Source organism: Anoplolepis gracilipes, unplaced genomic scaffold (genome assembly GCF_047496725.1).
Source record: "Anoplolepis gracilipes unplaced genomic scaffold, ASM4749672v1 Contig18, whole genome shotgun sequence".
NCBI lineage: Eukaryota > Metazoa > Arthropoda > Insecta > Hymenoptera > Formicidae > Anoplolepis > Anoplolepis gracilipes.
In genome coordinates, this window is record NW_027328669.1 from 1,472,225 (window position 1) to 1,493,002 (window position 20,778).

Below are 20,778 nucleotides of genomic sequence, written 5' to 3' on the forward strand. Positions count from 1 at the left end.
ATCTCTTTTACACTAATCTAATATAGAATGAAACTTGTTTTATAAAGTATTTTATTTACCTCAATATCATTAGGATGAGCAACATTAATAATTGGAACAATCGTAACCCAAATTTTACTAATTGGGTAATAATTAGTAAGTATTTTGCGTCGAACATTCCACAAGTCCACTAAAATATAAAAATGTCAAATTAGTAAATGTTAAGGGAAAAAATAAGGATATGAAACAGAGTGATATAATATGAAATAAACATTTTTAAAACTATTGTAGCAATCTATCGATAATTATATAATAGTAATAGTAATCAAAATCATTAGGTTACTGTTTGGTTAAGAGAAAATATTAACGTTGGTATCATGTTTATATATAACAATATTATAATAATGTTTATAATAATTTTTAACCATCAACATTTTTCGTAACGTAACAATTTAAAATTTTTATTGCTAAATCTAACATATTATCTAGAAATAGAACTCAAAAATTAACTAAAAAACATAAAAGCGACAATTACTCGCCCGTTATTCGTTGTATAAATATAAATCTGGACTAGTTCCGCGGACACTCACATCATTTGAGTATACGATGTTACTCGCGTTTTTATGAGAGTATTTGTATTGATATGAATACTTTGTAACGATTCGCCTTTCCCGATCGCTACAGATAAGCTCGCCTGGATCCAGGATTCGAAAGAAACAAAGAAACTAAGTTTACGTGACTCGAGTTAATGATTAATAAATGGTTTATTTAAAGCTTTGTTGCAATGATATTTACAATTAGCCGTGACTTAATTCTGCGCAAGGAGCAATTTAATTCTAGCACGTAATTTATTCTTACGGTGTGTGTTTTATTCTTAGAACGTGGCAAAACGCATGACTTATTCCTATAGTGCATGACTTAATTCTAATGCGGGGAACGCGACTTAATTCTACAGCGTAACTTAATTCTAAAGCACAGGGTACGAGGCGCGGCATGCAAACTAAAATCTAGCGTCTTATACTATATGGCCGGAAATGGCTACGGAAAGAGAGAATCCGTCTCTGTCAATCGCGATATGAAGGAAGCCCAAATCGGGAACACCCTGCCTGTGGATAGGAGACACCCATCTCTATTGGTCAAGGAATCGGGAAGATCAAGCACCGGGAGCACTCGGACTTCGGAGAAGAAGCACCCGTTTCCGTTCCGGTCGAGGTATTAGGAAGTCGCAAGAAAGTCTCAGTCAGTGATGCCATTTTTGAGACGCAGCCCGCTGCTAGGACGTACACACACAACCGAACGAGCCGTGTACGTGTGCCGCTCGGCGCTCGGCTGGTTTCGACTAATAGAAGAGCGCAGACATACAATGTGTTGCCTTTTTTCTCTTTTGCGTTATAGCTAACGCTTGATACCTGACGCTCGAGCTCGAGATTTCGAGAATTATATCATCGGCTTGACTCATTTTCAAAAAATGTAATGTGTTCAGAGCTTTCTTCTCTATATCTTGTAAAACTATGTCAGCAATAATGGGTGATAATGGTGAGCACATCGGAGTCCCAAATATTTGTTTATATATAACGTGATTAAATGTGAAATAAGTGCAGTTTAAAACCAATTTTACCCCGTTTAAGAACTCAGTTTCAGAAAAGTCACAGTTATTATTTAAAAATTCCTATCTATTGGAGATGCTGTCAAAGGCCAAAGTTATGGGAATGTTTGTGAAAAGAGAGGTCACATCTAACGAAATTAATTTCACGTCATCGTCTATGTGGGTATTATTAATATCCACTACTAATGACATATTAAGTGCAGTGAAACCAGTCTATTCACGATTCCTTATATACAGGGATTAACTGAGAAATTTAACAGTATAACTAAAAATTCGAGAGTGAAACTCGCGCATGTCAGCCTTAATAAGATGAATAAATTAATTAGAGCTTATAAAGACACCATTCCAACAGATTCAAAAACTAACGTTATATATAAAATCAATTGTAACCATTGTGATGCCTCATATGTCAAACATCCCGGAAGCTAAAAACTAGAATTACGGAGCATAAACGACATATACATCATAACACTAACGCCAACTCTGTAATTACGAATCACAGGATTGAATTTAACCACGATTTTGATTGGGAAAATGTTAGAGTTCTTGATGAGGCTTCATTTTATACGAAGAGGCTTATCTCTGAGATGCTTTTTATTAAAAGATAAAAGAATGGACTGAATTTACAAACAGACACGGAAAATTTACCGAACGTTTACCATGACATCGTTAACACGCTTCCAAAAATATAGTGGTGGGAACACATTATATAAACACGTAACTTGAGTTATTTCGACAGTACACGATCGACCGCTACAGTACACCTTGTTTAGTCAACAATTGCGATCAACCGTCACAGAATATTGTTAAAGCGTGAGTGACCACTTAATAGTTATTGTTTTAAGGATTATTGAGTTTGATAGGTTTTGTTCACGTTACTTTAACACCTCCGACAATTGCAGGTTTCAACTGTCATTGTATTCGTTACAATATTCTCAGTTAGTGACTTTACTTTAAATGTTGACTTCTTGATTGTAAATCTAAACTGAACATTTGTCGGAGACTGTCTAAAAAAACACCGTTAATAGGCTAGTTTCATTTAAATTTTAATATTTGTTTATATTTTCGCCAAAGACTTTATATTTATAATTATTTCATTGCGCTGATGAAGACTCAAAATTGAGCTCGAAACGTTCGTATTTAATTTAATTTGCTTTACATGTGGTGTTTATTTTCGGAATAACGTCGATTTTACGATTAAAATGCGTGTTTGCGATAATACTTCCGTTAATAATTTATACCGAATCTAATTGCGACATATGTATGATTATAACTTAATTTTGTTATCAAATAAATATTGATCATTATAAGGAACAATTACACCTTATTATTGATTTAATTTATTGATCTTAATTGTTACCTATCCTTTTCGTACGATATATTTATTCTCTATTATATTCAGTGACTAGAGATTATCTATTAATATTGTACCTTTGACAATTTGTCATACTCTAAAAATTACGTGGCATAATCTGCAAAAATCAAGTTATGATTATAAAAATTATATTAATATATGTATCTAACTGTGATATTTTTAAATGCATATAATTACATGTGATCTTATTAAACGAATTTTGTATGAGTTTATGCTGTATATATTAACTTCATACACAAATCTTGAATTTAACCTCAAAATTTATTGTAGCAGTCGAATCATTCTTCATTATATATATATATATATGTATATACAGGGTGTCCCCAAATTGCTAGATTAACTCTTGTGGGTAGATAGAGCGTGTTAAACTGAAAATAAAAGTCTTATATCATTTTGTTAAATTCGTAATAATTAATGAGATATAAATTAACCCTTAGCGCTCCGCACATTTCTGTACCACTGTCTACCAGCAACTCCGGCACATTTTCGCAGCGGAAGAGTGAGAAGAAGGAGTCTTATTTTAAGTGGGAAGAATTACACGTGCTTGTGAATGTTTTTGATTTTATTTATTTTATACATGTGCATTTTCTTCTTGTAAATAAAAGATAAATTTTAAATTTTTTAATTCACCATGGTGTGATATCTTTGGAAACAATCTCCCATGTGCATTCTGGGTTTACTTGGGCAAGTGTCACAGTAATCACTTGTTTGACTTCTGCCATCCATTTGTTTCCTTGTAGAGCACACAACGCAGTCCCTCTTTGGACCTTTCCTCATTATGTGAAGTTTTCCGTTTAATCTGATTTCAGAAATTGATGTAGAAACTCTTGTTCTATCCTGACGAAAATCTCCTACGAGTTGATCGACTAAAATTTTTCGATACTTAGTAAATGCGTCAGTGCTTTTTCATTTTTATTGTGCTGTACAGTTTTGTACAGAATGTATGAATTAATTATTGATATCTCCATTCCCCAGAAAAATAGTTTCCGCCACCACTTAAGTGATTTCCTCAAAAAGCAATAACTAGAGGCATATTGATCAGCCCGATCAACACCACCCATCGACTTTGTGTATCCGACAACTACACTTGGCTTTTCGATTACTTCGTTTGTACCACCTCGTATAAATCTTTTAGTGGTTATCATTCCAGCATTATGCCAGTTACTCAATAACGATACTATTCTCTTATCCCTCTAAGCTAAGAGCATTGTATTTCCTCGTTTGTATGCGACAGTCCTTTTTTCATATAATTTTGGTTTCTTCAGAGTTGTTGGAACACCTTTTCTGTTTGTTTGTATGGTACCGGTCAAGTGGCACTTCATTTTTCTTAATTCTTCAGCTAAGGATATACTAGTGTAATACCTGTCGGTATGCATGTGATATCCTTTTGCGGTAGGTACTCGATCCAATAATTGTTGGTACAGATGCAGGGTAATTCTGGTGCTGACCAGTAAATCTGGCCTTGGCAGATTTTCGGAAGTGATACTTCCATAATATGGAAGGATATACACATATCCTGTTTCTGAATCTGCTAAAACGTATATTCGAATGCCCCACTTGGTAGGTTTATTGGGATTGTATGTGATGAAGCTTATTTTTCCTTTAAATTTTACTACGTATCCGTCAACGCATATATTTTCTCCAGGTATAAAATAGTCTGAAAATCTTGAGTTTATATATTCTAAAAAATTACTTGCTCGTTGAATACGTGTTCTAATATAATTTTTCGCAGGATCAGGTGTTTTCAAATGTAACATCCAGAATATCTGGTTGAATCTCTTTCTTGTAAATATGTTACTAAAGAAAGGGATCCGACTATTGTCCTTAACCGAACAGTATTCTTGCATATTTGTCAGAGGTATCGTACCCATATTGACAATAACTCCAATAAAAGCCCAAAACTCATCCTCTTCCACCGCACGCCACGTTTGCCAAATAGAGTTACTAGATATTTCTTTCTTCTTTAGAACATTTTCTGCGTAATTGTTGGTTTCTTTTATAATTTCATTTACCAATTCGTCTGTGAAAAATAATTTAAAATATTGTATCGGCTGTACAATATTTGTAGGAACTTATGGTCCAATGACCTTTGGCGATACACTAAAATGTATTCTATCCGGAATATCTAATTCTTCGCGCCATTCATTTAAGTCTTCCAGCGAATCTTCGCTTTCACTTTCAATAATTCTTATTCGTCGTCTCTTTGGTAGTATAATTTCGGAACCACTACTTGAAGTGTTAGAATTATAATCAACATTGTCTTCCACAATATCTTTTAACACTTGAAAATCAAGTACGTCTTCACTATCACTCAGCTCTAAATTTTCATCATAATAATTATTTTTCTCCATATTACTAACCATAAAAAAGGTCAAAAAATAGTTTAATCGTAATGGTACAGAAACTTAGCACGTTTTAACTACAGATAACAATTGCCAACGCCGACGATACCGTAGCATCTTAAGCGTAATCATGCTAAAAACATTTGGCTCCGCAGCGGAGCCTCCGAAGTTACGGAACAAATGACGGATGGCTCTGTAGCGGAGCCAACAGAGCGCTAAGGGTTAATAAAAATCGGCCAATCCGTGCCAGTATAAGCGCGCGGCGCGAAGAAGCCTCCTACTTGTTAAGGCCGTATCAGACTAGCGACTCGCGGCTGCGACTGCGACTGCGACTACGACTGCGTCTGCAAATAGTTATTCTCCAATTACACTTGCGATTGACAAATGCGATTGTAGCGGCTCATGTTAATATATTTTCTGAGCTAAATGTTCTATGCTGTTAGCACGATTGAACCTTAGAAGATACATTTTGAAATATTTTGAATAAAGTGTTATTATCACAACATGGATATAACAAACCAGCGATTGAGAAATAAGAAAAAAAAGAAAATATGCGCACTTTTAGTTTATTTAATTATTAAAGGTATTACGATAGTCTTTCTTGTTCTTCAAGAAAGATATGGGTGAAGCCATGGGTGGCAAGAAGAAAAGAAAAAGGTTGTCATCACAATCTTTTTTTAGAATTACATTTGGAGGATCCAAATAAATTTCGCAGGTAAGTACATTAAGCACTTTAATTCTGTATTATTAAGTATTTTTTTACTTTTTACATACAAATAGTAAATATATATTTACTATATATATATGTATATTCTTCAATATTTAATTTAACTTTTATTTTTCTACGCAGATGCCTTCGAATGAGTGCGGATATATTTGAAGATCTTGTTATCAAGATAACGCCTTTGATTCGGAGACGTGACACACATCTCAGAGAAAGCATTTCACCCGCTGAAAGACTATCAGTAACATTACGTCACTTAGCAACTGGTCAAATTTCTCTTGGATATATCTTATTTTTAACTTCTATAATTTAAGTATTACATTTAAAAAAAATTTCTGTTTATTTTATAGGCGAAACTCAAGAGGCTCTTTCAATGAATTTTAGACTTGGACAGAGTACTATTTCAGGAATAATAAAAGATACCGTGCTTTGAGATTTATCCTTCAAGAACAATATCTAAAATTTCCTGATTCTGAAGATGAATGGAAAGTAGTGGCTCATGATTTTGCAGATATGTGAAATTTTCCACATTGCCTTGGAGCCATGGATGGCAAACATTGCCGCATTGATCCACCTTTAAAATCTGGGTCTTTGTACCATAATTATAAAGAAACATTTAGCATTGTTTTGCTCGCTGTCGTTGATGCTCAACTTAGATTTATTTATATCGATGTCGGTACTAATGGCAAAGTATCTGATCGAGGAGTGTGGAACAAAAGCACATTGAAAAATCTTTTGGACAAAAATAAATTGAAAATTCCACAGCCGAGTCCTTTACGAAATACTGACAACGATTTTCCATTTGTTATTGTAGATGATGAAGGTTTTACATTATCTGAAAATGTACTTATACCTTTCCCTAAAGAACAATGTTCTGGAAAAAAAATAGAAGAATTTTTAACTATAGGTAAGTTGTATCTTTCAAAGAAGAGTCATATATAAACATTTTTAATTTTTATACAAATTTTTAAGAAAAGAAACTTAGAAATTAGCAAAATAATTGTATTAACACGTTTTTTTATTGCAGACTGTCTCGTGCCAGAAGATGTTCTGAAAATGTATTTGATGTCATGGGCAGTCGTTTTCAAATTTTCAGATCTGCAATGAGATATGATTTAGATGATGCTCGTGATATTATAATAGCCATATGTTGTCTACACAATATGCTTCGCACTAATGCTATTGGCCGTGCTATGTATACACCAGCATAGTATATAGATTTAGAGGACGAGCAAACAGGACATTTTTGGCCTGGTGACTGGAGAAATGAATCAATGAAAGGTTTAGTAAGGTTTCAAAATCGTGGAGGCTACCGACATGCTAATCACGCTTTAGGTTTACGAGAAATTTCGTGTAAATATTTCAATGGTGTGGGAGCACTCCCATGGCAGGATAGAGTTGTGTAAAAATAAATAATTTATGAAACAAAAATGAATAAAAAGTTATTTATATCTGTTAATGTTTTATTTTTATATTGCATTTAATAAAAATGTATGCTATTTTTATAAACTTTAGTTACAAATTTTAAAAACAGTTTTTCATGCTTGTTTATAGAAACAAAAAAATAGTACAAGTTTTTCTCAATAAAAATATACGTATTTAATATATTTAATATACATATTTAATCACAGTAGCTTTATCATAGAATGTTCTCTTTAAGTATATAGTTAACTAAAATAACATTTATTTGACAACTTAATAACATTAGTGGACAAATAACAATTAGTAGAAGCATTCTATTAATAATAGAAGTTGTTAGTTTTATATATAAAACTAACAAACCAAAAATCTTTGGATATTTTTAAAAACTAAAATATGCAATATTAAGGTATTAACATCATAATAATATAACCGAGAAAATAAAATTATAAATTAAAAAAACTCGGAAGAAAATGAATCGTAGTATACTTTAAAGTGTGAAACAATTAATAAATTAAAATACTGACATAATCTAACCTTAAACTCCTCAAAATTTTGTTAACAGTTTCAAAATTTCATCTTCACAGTCTTTTCGGCTATTTGGAGATAATGATCGAAGCCTGCTTTCTACAAATAGTGCCAAAGTACGAGCTGAATCATTACATGTTTTGGTTGGAGGTGGATCTGGCTGACAAATTTGTTTTAAAACATCTATAGCTTCCTCCATTAGAATTTCTGATTTTTTCGATTTTGATCCTCTCTTACGAAATAATTGTTCTTCTGATGCTTCTGATGGTCGCTTGCTAATTACTGTGACAAGATTAGTTTGTTGAGGAGATTTGTTTGTTGATATTGGAAGAGATTGAAATGATGAACACATTTCATCAAGCGGAGATATATTGTTGATTGTAGTTGGTTCAAAGTCACTATATATACTAGAAGAATTTTGATCAGAAAATTGCGAATCTGTTTCTATATCTGTTTCTTTTGGTATTAACATACGTTTCTAAAAAAGAATTGATAGAGAAGAGTTTATACTGTAACGAACACCGTTACTAACGGTCTCGGGGCCGAACGCCCGCCCCAAAAATTGCGAGACCAGGCGTCTATGCGCGCCCCACCGCGCGAGTCATCGCGCACGCCACTGGGATCCCCCTCTCTCTCGAATGAAGCAAGAGAGAGGGAAGGCTCCTGGGTATATAAGCCCGACCGACCGACGACCAGATACCTGTCCTGATCCTGAATCCGGCCGAGCAAGAGCCTCAGAGTTAAGCTCCGAAGCGAAGCCAGCAGCTAGGTTCAAGCCTCTCTCCAAGTTTCTAACCGTCGATCCGGAAGAAGGGTGTGCTCTTCTTCTGCCGGATGTTCCCGGTGACCGACTCCGCTCTCGACCACGCGATCCGGAAGGGGGGTGTTCCCTCCTTCTGCCGGGTGTTCCCGGCGGCCGCAACCCCGACCAACCGTCGATCCGGGAGAAGTGTGTCCGCTTCTCCTACCGGATGTCCCCGGTGACCGACGACAGCACGCCCGATTGCCGCCCAGCGGCCGGCTTGTAAATAACCGCATTGCGAATCGCTCGCAACCCGCGCCGCCTAGCTTGTAGATACTCGTATTATATCGCGACCCGCTTGCAACCCGCGTCGCCTAGCTTGTAGATGATCGTTTCTCTTGTGAACCGCTGCGTCCCGCGCCGCCTAGCTTATAGATACTTGCATGTATTATGACCCGCTCGCAACACGCGCCGCCTTAGATTGTAACAACCCGCAACCCGCTTGTAATACGCACCGCTTACGCCTGCAATCACCCGCACCGCTAACCGTTCGCATCCATACCGCTTGCCGAGCACGTCCGCTTGCGCTCACGCATATACCTACACGCTCACCCCCACGCACTCACACATGTAAATAGCACACGACCCCGACCACATGTAAATATTGCCGTTTAATAAACATTTGTCGCTAGTAACCTGTTCTCGTCAATTGGAGTTTTCTCCTTCTCCCGAATCCTGGCACCGACGAGCTTGTCCGAGACGTCGGGAAAGGTGCACCATTACAATACATTGTCATTTACCAAATTTATAATAGTATATTATATCACAGGTGCGTGGAAAGTGGCACTTACGCGCTTGTTTTCCGTGCGCGAAGTAGCCGATTGGGACACGCAACGCACTTGCGCATATTTTATTATAATTTATATTTTATTACAATAAAATTATATTTTATTACAATAAAATTATATTTTATTACAATAAAAATTATTTTAAAAAATAATTAACCTGCAATGTTTCATCATAGTAGTAGATGTTGACAAATTTTGATACGTCTTGTGTACATGATGTATCACTATCACTCACTATACTATATTGTGAAGTTTCCGAATTTAACGTTGCCTAGGTGGATGAAATATTTGATTGCGAGTCTCCTTGAACACAGGTCTTTTGGAGGAACATCAACCTCTCAAACATGTGCCACTTAGGCTTGTATATATTATCTGTGTCAGCTCCACTGCGTTTTGATTATTTTACAGTTTTTAAGTTTTTTGTAAAAGTATCTTTTATATTTTTAAAATGGTTCGATACCATAATACCTGTTAATAACATCAATAAAAAACTTATTCAATAATTTTCTTGTTTTAGTATAACCTCAATTCCGTTTAAGTAATTTCTACAAAATTACAATTCTTTAATCTATTTTAATGTTAATTGTAGGAAATATTAATCATAGTAAATTATAAATTATAAGCAATTAGCTGATTGTTATTTATTCCTTTTACTTGTGAAATTTGAACCCAATTGCTGGGCTATTTCGTCCCATACTGCAATCTTCAGATCGGTTCGTCTATAAATTTCACTCGTGCAATCCCAAAGAATAGGTTTAGACTCCACATGGTCGACTAAACGATAATCTATTTCTTTAGAGACATTGTGCTTTGCTGTCATTGTATGTTTTAATAATTTTAAACACTCTGTAACTATACAGCGATTGGCTGCGACTGCGACTTGAAAAAATGGCTTGAAAGCTAAACGACAGTCGCGATCGCTGGCCGCTTCTTTCTGATTGACTGAGCCAGAATCGTAATCGCAGACGCAGTCGCAGCCGCGAGTCGCTAGTCTGATACGGCCTTTACTTGATATTAGGCGCGCGACGAGACAGTAGACGGAGCGCTCTACAAAGGACGTACAAAGGGCGTACTGAAAGAGACACATACAGTTCGCGCTGCGTTTATGTCTTGCTGCGCGCCTAGTATCAAGTAACAATTGGGAGGTTTCTTTGCGCCGCGCGCTTATACAATGACAAATTAAATTACGTAGTTGTTGCGAGACTACAAATGTTAAATATATATCACCTAATATCGACGTTTCGACCTGTTGGAACAGTACACATGACATGATAAAAACCGGATTGCATTTAAAAAATGCTCTAAATACGCTTTGCGAGAATAACGTTATTTTTATTCATTTAAAACTTAGTCAAAATGAATGGTTAATTCTTGAAAAATTTTATAAATATTTTAAAGTATTCAAAACCGTGTCGACTTTGTTAGAAGATGATAAATATGTAACATTGCCAATGGTAATTGTAGGATTTAATATGCTTTTAGATTCTATTGAGAAGCAAATTTTTGAATTAGACAGAAATGAAATCGATGTATGCTTACTAAATGCATTTCAAGCAGGACGCGATAAAATGCTCAATCATTATTCAAAAACTAATTAGATCTATTGTGCTGCATTGATTTTAGATTCACGGCATAAAATCGAAACTTTTGATTTAACTTCGTGAGGCAAAGAAATAAAAGCAGAGTCAATAAAACAATTTTTAGAATTTTATAAAAATTATTATGATGAAGAACAAAATGATTGCAATAATCGCACAGAAACAATTGAGACAGATGAAGATGATATATGTATTGACTCTCTGTACACGGAACAAATACTAAAAACGCCAATTCAAGAATTCGAAACATATATAAATGCGCCAAGAGCATCAAAGGAATCTTTTGTACTAAGCTGGTGGAAACAAAATGAAGCAATATATCCCTCTTTATCAACAATGGCTAAAGATATTTTTGGGATTACCGCTACTTCTGTTCCAGCAGAAAGATTATTTTCTAAGGCATCATTAGTTATTAGAAAACATAGGAATATATTAAACGAAACATCGGCACGCACTATTTTATGCATAAATTCTTGGCTGACTTGTAGTCTTAAAGATAAAATTCAAAATATTAAAGTATTGTAATGATTGACTTATTTTCCATTAAAATTCTTTTTATTACTTATAAGTAATTAAATTTTTTAATTTAAAGATTTTAACAATTTTGTTTTTGAAGAATTTAATATTGTTAACAAAAATAATGTTCTGTTCTGATGATATTGTACTAAAGTAATAAATAAATAAATAAATAATTTAAAAATAAAAAATTTTATTCAGATTAAAAATGTTGAATATTTTTACGTTATTATCCTTATTAGTTACTTGTTATTTGAATACCTCTTTAATTATTACTTGCATTAACATATTAGGACCGAGACCAGTCTCGGTGTCGTTCGAAACACTACATGCGAGCTATACTAAAATGCTACCTATAGAGCTAGAATAAATTTTGTACGCTGCATGCTGTCATGAGTTAGCATATTAGTTCAAAATAAATGTTCAAAATAAAGTGTCACAAGTTTATCTTCAAAAATATAATTTTAGAGAAAATTAAAAATGCAGGTGACCATGCAAGCTAACTTGCTAGTTATGCAGCTAGAAATTTACTTGTACGCTGCTTGCTGTCATGCGTGTGAGCATGTTAGTTTTTAAAGATAAAACCAGTGCTATTTTTGGTGTAATTTGATAACAATTTGATAAATAAATTAAATATTATATTATGTCACTTAGCAATGCATAATAGTAAATTGTTGCTAATTGACATGATATATTTAGTTTATTTTATTATTATTAAATTATACAGCAAAAATAACATTATCTTTGAAAACTCAAACATGACAGCAAGCAGCGTATAAATAAATTTTTAGCTGTATAACTAGCATGTTGGCTTACATGGTCACTTACATTTTTTATTTTTTCTAGAATTATATTTTTAGAGATAAACTTGTGACATTTTATTTTGAATATCTGTATATTATAATAAATATATATATTTATATATTATAATATATATTATAATAAATTTATATATTATAACATATATTATAATATTATATATATTATAATAAAATAATATAAATCTGGAAAATTTATTGTAGGTGTTACGATTTTTTTTTTTACATAAACGATTAGAAATTTGAACAGTTTCTGAAAAAATTCAATTTATAAATTATAAATTTATTTTTTATAGCTGAAGTAGCTGGACTAACTTCTTCCATACACATATACACGTATTATTATCTTTATATTATTAAATAGTTAAAATTATTAAATTAATTTTTATTTTTAAATTACTATTTTTTTAATTACTTGTTTTTCTAAATTACTATTATTTTTTATAAAAGCAATTGCTAAATTAATCTTAAAAAATACAAATTTAAAATGCTGGGTAAAAAACATTCATATAAACGTACTTCCTCATATTGATTAAAAATGATAAAAATGGAAACAGATATTATAATGGAAGCTCATAAAATCATTCAATCAACATCTGCTTCGACATTGTTTTCTGAAAATACATTACAAAATGAAAATGTACATGATTCTATAGAAAATGACATACAAAATGAATTTAAAAATGTTTTATATGATGAGGATCTAGTATCAAATGAATCTGAAAATATTTCATGTGATGAGAATCTAATATCAAATGAATTTGAAAATGTTTTACGTAATAATGATGAGAATGTAGTATCAAATGAATTTGAAAATGTTTTACGTAATGAGAATTTAATATCAAGTGAATACGAGTTTTCTAATGAAAAGAGCAAAGTCGTACAAGATGAAATAAACAATGTTACAGAAAATAATAATGTAGATAGTGCATCAAAGAATATAGATTTTAAGACATTTTTAAGCCAATGGGCTATTAAAGAACATATTTCGCAATCATCATTGAACTCTTTGTTAAAAGGAATTAAACAATATACATGTAATAACTGCAATTTCAACATACCGTTAAATTCAAGAACTCTTTTACGTACTCCTAGAAGTAGTAATATTGAGATTTGCGCTGGTGGTCAATATTATCATTTTGGATTAAGAGAAGGGATACTAAGTATTTTACCATTAGTTTCACAAGATATTACAGAAATTAAAATATCAATAAATATCGATGGATTGCCATTGTCGAAGTCGTCATAGCAACAATTTTGGGATCCATATCTGAATCTAAAAAAGTTTTTATTATTGGCATTTATTATGGAACACATAAACCATCAGATTCAAATAAATTTCTTGCAAAATTTGTGGATAAAGTAAAAATATTACACGAAGAAGGAATTACTGTTAATAACAAAAATATACTATGTACATTACATTCTATTATATATGATGCACCAGCGAAAGCATTTGTGTTGTAAATAAAAGGACATAATGGTTATTTCAGTTGCACAAAGTGCATAATTGAAGGCAGTTATATTAACGGTAAAATTTGTTTTCTTGAATCAAATGCACTACAAACGGATAAAGATTTCCGTTTAAGGAAGGACGAAAATTATCATGTTGGGTATTCTGTCCTATTTTAAAGCTATCAGATTTTGATTTTGTAAACAATATACCTTTGGACTATATGCATCTTGTATGTTTAGGAGTCATGCGTAAATTATTATATATGTGGTTATTCAGAAAACTTGAAGTTCGTTTACAACACAGAAAAGTGGAGGAAATATCATCACAGCTGGAAAAATGTATTAAAAATATATATACCATGCGAATTTGTGCGCAAATCAAGATCACTTGCTTTTGTCAAACTATGGAAGGCAACAGAATTTCGAAATGTACTATTATACACAGGCTGTGTAGTTTTTAAACTTCTTCGAAAGGATCTGTATAATCATTTTTTAGTATTGCATGTTGCGATTAGAATATTATGTTGTTCACAATTTCACGAATATATTGACTATGCTCAAAAGCTTCTAAAACATGTTGTATTATCTTTCAAATTATTATATGGTGCTTACAACGTTTCACATAACGTACATGGTCTCATTCATTTAGCACAAGATGCGAAAAGATTTGGTGCACTAGAGACCTTTAATTCATTCAAATATGAAAATTATTTGCAAACATTAAAAAAAATACTAAAAAAGCATAACCAACCATTACAACAGGTTATTAGAAGATATATATTGAACGAAGAAACATTGAGAAACTATGTGAATTACATGACATAACATTATCTGATTTTGTAATTGACAAAAAATCTATTCATACAAAAGGTCCTTTAATTGGGAGTATCCCGTTTGGACACGGAAGGATTGGACACCAAACGATTGGACACGTAGTGTTGGATACGTTCAGATTGGACACACACTTTGCACGATTAGACACTGCACGATTGGACACCGCACGATTAGACACACACTTTGCACGATTGAATACTGCACGATTGGACACCGCACGATTGGACACCGCACGATTGGACACCGCACGATTGGACACTGCACGATTGGACACCGCACGATTGGACACACATTTTGCGGTGTTCAATCTGAACGTGTCCAATACTACTTGTCCAATCGTTTGATGTCCAATCGTTCCGTGTCCAAACGGGTGTCACCCCTTTAATTGAAGGTTGCTGTAATCCACAATATTACATAATAAAATGGTCAAATGCAACCATACATACAGATACGTTAGCAGATAATTGCTGTGGTTTAGGTGATGGAAGTATTGTTCGAATAAAAAATATTACTTATCATAAAGATCTAAAGACAGATGTCATTATTAATAAGTTTTTATATAGAGAAGATTTATATGATAAACCATGCCGTTCATCTCTTTTAAGAATATTTGTTGTAGATAATTTATCAAATTTTAAAATATGGCCAGTAAAAGATATTAAAATAAAATATGTTCAGTTACCATTTAATAACAAATTTGCTGTCTTTCCATTGCTGCATTTATAAATTTATATATACATATACATACACATACTTATCCATATACATATACATATACATATACATATGCATATATACATTGTGTGTGTGTGTGTGTATATATATATATATATATATATATATATATATATATATATATATATATATACGTAACGAGTGGTTCGCGAATTATGAGACACCCTGTATATATATATATATATATATATATATATATATATATATATATATATATATATATATACAGGGTGTCTCATAATTCGCGAACCACTCGTTACGTGCAGGTAGAGTAGATTAAACTGAATAAAAAAATTATCTACTATTTTGCAATTTTCGCAATAGTTAATAAAATATTAATTATAAGAAATCAGCCAATCGGCGCCTGGCAGGAGCGCGCGGCAAAGGAACCTCCCATTGTTACTTGATACTAGGCACGCCGACGAAGCGGTGGGAGGAACGCTCTATATTGACAACCTGAAAAATCACACACACATATCAGCGCGCCTAGTATCAAGTAACTGTGAGAGGCTTCTTCGTGCCGCGCGCTCCTGCCGGGCGCCGATTGGCTGATCTCTTATAATTAATATCTCATTAACTATTACGAAAATTGCAAAATGGTACATAACTTTTTTACTCAGTTTAACCTACTCTACCTGCACCTGACGGGTGGTTCGCAAATTATGGAACACTCTGTATATACATATGCTATATAGCATAGATACATACAGTCGGACCTCTTATTCTACGACATTTTTGGTTAGGAATCTTCTCCTTAAACCTCTGATCCTACGACAAAAATTTGAGAGTGGGAGTATAATTCCCCTTTCGCGGTCGTAGCATGAAAGGATTTTTTGTCGTACGATAAGAGGTTTCGTAACATAAGAGGATCGTAGGATAAGAGGTCCGATTGTATATATATATATATATATATATATATATATATATATATACATATAGCATGGCCCATATAGTGTTACAAATTTTTTCTCCACCACTGCTGGAGATATTAGCTTGAACTCTTTTTAAATAAAATGAGACAAAGTATCTGAAAATAATTTTTAAATTTTTAGACCTCGTTCCATTTAATTAAAAGAAAAATTCAAGTTAATATCTCTAGCAATGGCGGAACAAACAGTTTGTAACTTTATGTGGGCTACCTTGTATATATATATATATATATATATATATATATATATATATATATACAGGGTGTCCCCGAATTGCCAGATCAACTCTCGTGAGTAGATAGAGCGTGTTAAACTGAAAAAAAAGTTTTATATTATTTTACTAAATTCGCAATAATTAATGAGATATAAATTAATAAAGATCGGCCAATCCGTGCCAGTATAAGCACGCGGCGCGCACTGTACGTGTCTCTTTTAGTACGCTCTTTGTACGTCCTTCGTAGAGCGCTCCGCCTACTGTCTCGTCGCGCGCCTAGTATCAAGTAACAAGTAGGAGGCTTCTTCGCGCCGCGCGCTTATACTGGCACGGATTGGCCGATTTTTATTAATTTATATCTCATTAATTATTGCGAATTTAGCAAAATAATACAAGACTTTTGTTTTCAGTTTAACACGCTCTATCTACCCACGAGAGTTGATCTGGCAATTCGGGGACACCCTGTATATGTTTATGATATATTACAGTACACGTATACATAATGGAAGATTTATGGTCCATTGTTGAGTTTCAAGATGGTATGGAAATGATTCCCACCTCCTGGATAATGGAAGATAAAAGTGCTGCTTATTGGCCAAAGTTTAGTTCACATATGAAATTTGTGAAAGCTGTAAAAAATCGCATACCATATGAAAATGAGTGGTCGTTCAAAATAAAGAGAATCTTAGCCAGTTCAAGTAAGTTATACAAAAGACACATAGTAGAAATTTGGTTATTTATGATTAGTATATATTAAATAATTGTTATAATTGTTTTTGTTATACGTATTAAGGGGATACCGTACCGTACTACCTTACCAATCAAAACGATTGTTTAGTTTTTAAACGAAATTATTAAATTGGTTGCACAGAATGAAAAATGCTTCTCCATGATTAAAGTACATATAATAACGAAGCGGGAAGCAAAGAAAATGCACAGGACCTAAATTGAAGGTAACAAAATTTCCTTCAATTTAGATCCTGTGCATTTTCTTTGTAAAGTTGACAGAAATGAAGATATAGACAAAAAAAGGAATGAAAAGGCAATTTTGGCATAATTTCCGAAATACAGCATTTTTCCAATGCCTGTTTTTTTAGTAAAACACATGTCGTGATGGACTTATGCAGCTGGACCATTTTCATATGTATATGAACTATAACTGTAATTTTTAATAAAAATGTATATTGGCCTTTATTTTTAAACACCTATAACTCATAAAAGATTTATCGTAGAAGGGTCTGCCACGGCTCATTTTAAAGATAATTTAATTGTCTTTAATTAATGTATATGTTATTATAGCTTACAGCCAACCGGAAGTGAGCTATTTTGCAAAATACATTTCAAAATTCAAATTTTGCAACTTTCTTGCCTTTATCTCATACACTCATTACCAAAATGAATTTAAATATATATGAAAAGTTTCAAAATTTTATTCCCTATTACTTTTATAATACATGCTATATGCGTACGATCAGTACTTTTTGAGTTAGAATCGACTTTTTCACACGAAAATTGTAGTTTTAGCCACTAACAGCGCACTCAAAAAGTTTTAAATATTCGTATCTCCGCAAATATCGATCGCACAGGAATAAAAAAAAACGCAATTTATTCAAAATTTAGTGCTCTATAACTTTCATTTAAACGATTTTGCGATCCAAATGGTCATTTTCGAGATATTAACGAAAAATGCACAACGCGCGGGCGCGTTTTCGTCGCGTCGCAAAATAACCTATATTTTAAAAAATTCTATCTCGGCTTCTATTGATTGTACGGAGTTCTATAAAAAATCAAATTGTGTGGAATTTTATTAGCTACAATTTTGATATTTGTGTTTTTCCTCGTAAACTTGATACTTTTCGAATTATTTACGAAAAACCGATTTTTTGGACCTTTTTGTCACAGCTGTGAGTTTTCCGTAGCTTCCACGCATGGAGATTTTTGTTATGTCAAAAAGCACCCCAAAACACACCTCTCCACGAAATTGCAGCATTTGTTCAATTATTTCTTCAAAAAAATTCCATTTTACTGGGTTATTAATTTAGTAAGGGACAATGTATTACCTGTACGTTACAAACTACGAATTATTGGACTGATTTTTACGCGTCGTAAGAAATAAATCTCATTCTAAAACACAAAGTGTGCTATATTTAGAATATCCTCATTTAATTGAAGCAAGTCATAGTCACAAAAGCTTACAAATTATTGAAGGAAATTGTAGTGATCACTGGCGATATATACAATATTTTTTGACGGCACCAAGCTTCGACTATACGACAGTTTACCCGGTTGTACATACGATAAATTAGCGTCTAAAGAAAAAAATTATATTTTTCGTCGTTATCCACAAATAAGTGCAAATGATATAATATTTGCAAAGGTTCAAGTACAACCTGATGGCATATGTTGTGGAATTTATGCTGCAGCTTTCGCCACAGCTGTAGCATTAGAAGGAAATCTTTCTAACGAGAAATATTCCAATCGTGTGGAATACATGAGGCAACATTTTCTTAATATTGTAGCAGAAAATGAATTGTCGCCTTTCCCAAAATGGTAATCCAATGAATCATTGGAAAAAGGCGCTTCAATATTATTGATTTCTTTGTACTCGGAGAGACAAAAATAATACATACATTATGGTTGCGTCTTACGAGAATGGGCGATAGAAGGCGTCTATTCTATATATCAAATATTCTATAAATATATTTTATATTATATATGTTATATATAAAGCCAGGGGCGATCTAACGTGTACTGGCATTATACGTTTCTTTTTACACATTGACGTTCCATATGTATACATATGTCAAATGAAATATATTCATATTCTGTTGCATTTCTTTGTTCGACCAAAATTATTGCCATGCAAAACCATGTGCGGGAGGAATTGTCATGCAAAATGTGTGCAATAAATATAAACAAAATATTTAATTATTTAAGAATTATATGTAAATAACATTGTACATCTAATGTTATATACTTATTTTTATCTCTATACAATAAATAAAAATAAATTGTTAAACTTTTTCTTTAATTTTATAAATGTATAGTATTATATATATTTATGAAATAAATATTTTATCATATTTGATATCTCCTACAAGGGAATTGTCGGCAGTGTCCCTCACCGATTTTAATAAGCTTTGGATATGTTGTAGAACATAAAAAAATATTAGACCCATATTTTTTTTTAGCGGCGTATCTCAACATTTAGAAGTTGAAACAATCCCTCGAAGAACAACGAATTTTTCGTTTTTAGCGAATATCTTTGAAATTATAGGACATATGAAAAAATGTTTTATACGAAAGTTTTATGGTATTTTGCACTCTTTACAATAGTATAATTGTATTTTTCAAAAATGTCAAATTTTTTAATTTACCCCATTCCCACCCCTTATTTTGTAAAATTTAAAAAATTTTTTAAGAACAAAAATTAAAGAGTATCAAAAGTCAAATTCATCCATGTATAATAATATGTGGGTTCCACGAATCAATTTTGAGAAAACAAGATGATAACTTCGTGCTATAGGCGCTGCGCTATAAGTTGTGTTGCGTTATTTCTTTAGTTGGGACACATTCAATAAAAACCTCTTGTGTATATATTTATGTTGTGCATATGTTGGAATATAAAAATAGATTAATCTTAATGACATAATACGCAACATATTAGAAAATAAATTAAAGAATAAAAGAAATAGTAATATTATATTTCACATTTGCATATATAATTGTAAATATAAATTTATATAATTATTAAATATAATTTAAAAAATACTATAAAATAAAAATAAAAGAAGGAATAGAAAAAAAGTTAAAATATCAAAAAAAAGAAGAAAGAAAGGAAGAAGAAAAAGAGGTTAAAATTATTACAAACGTAATTTCATATGAATAAGAATTTTTTATTAGGCAGAACTAAAAGAATACCAACATTTGTTGCATGGGTAAGGAAAACTGCCAAAAACCTTAACAGTATTCATCAATAATTTAAAAACACATCTTTTTTAAAGAAATTAGTACAGAATTTGTTCATAAATATATGTCTTACATTTATAGCATATATTCATTACAAAGATGATGTTTATAGAAAAAATGTGTTAAGCGATTTTTTACACCAAGAAC

General features: G+C 32.5%; 1 protein-coding gene and 1 pseudogene across 4 annotated transcripts in view; one reads left to right on the forward strand and one right to left on the reverse strand.

Annotated features, from left to right (window-relative positions):
• LOC140675700 (cytochrome P450 4C1-like) overlaps nucleotides 1–20,778 on the reverse strand; it is a 147,315-nt gene that overhangs the window by 100,902 nt on the left and 25,635 nt on the right. For all 4 annotated transcript variants that reach the window (XM_072910327.1, XM_072910328.1, XM_072910326.1 and 1 more), the window contains exon 2: nucleotides 60–169. In XM_072910327.1, coding sequence (XP_072766428.1) covers nucleotides 60–169 — 110 coding nt within the window. The remainder of the gene's footprint in view (nucleotides 1–59; nucleotides 170–20,778) is intronic.
• LOC140675757 (uncharacterized) lies at nucleotides 13,043–19,216 on the forward strand (annotated as a pseudogene).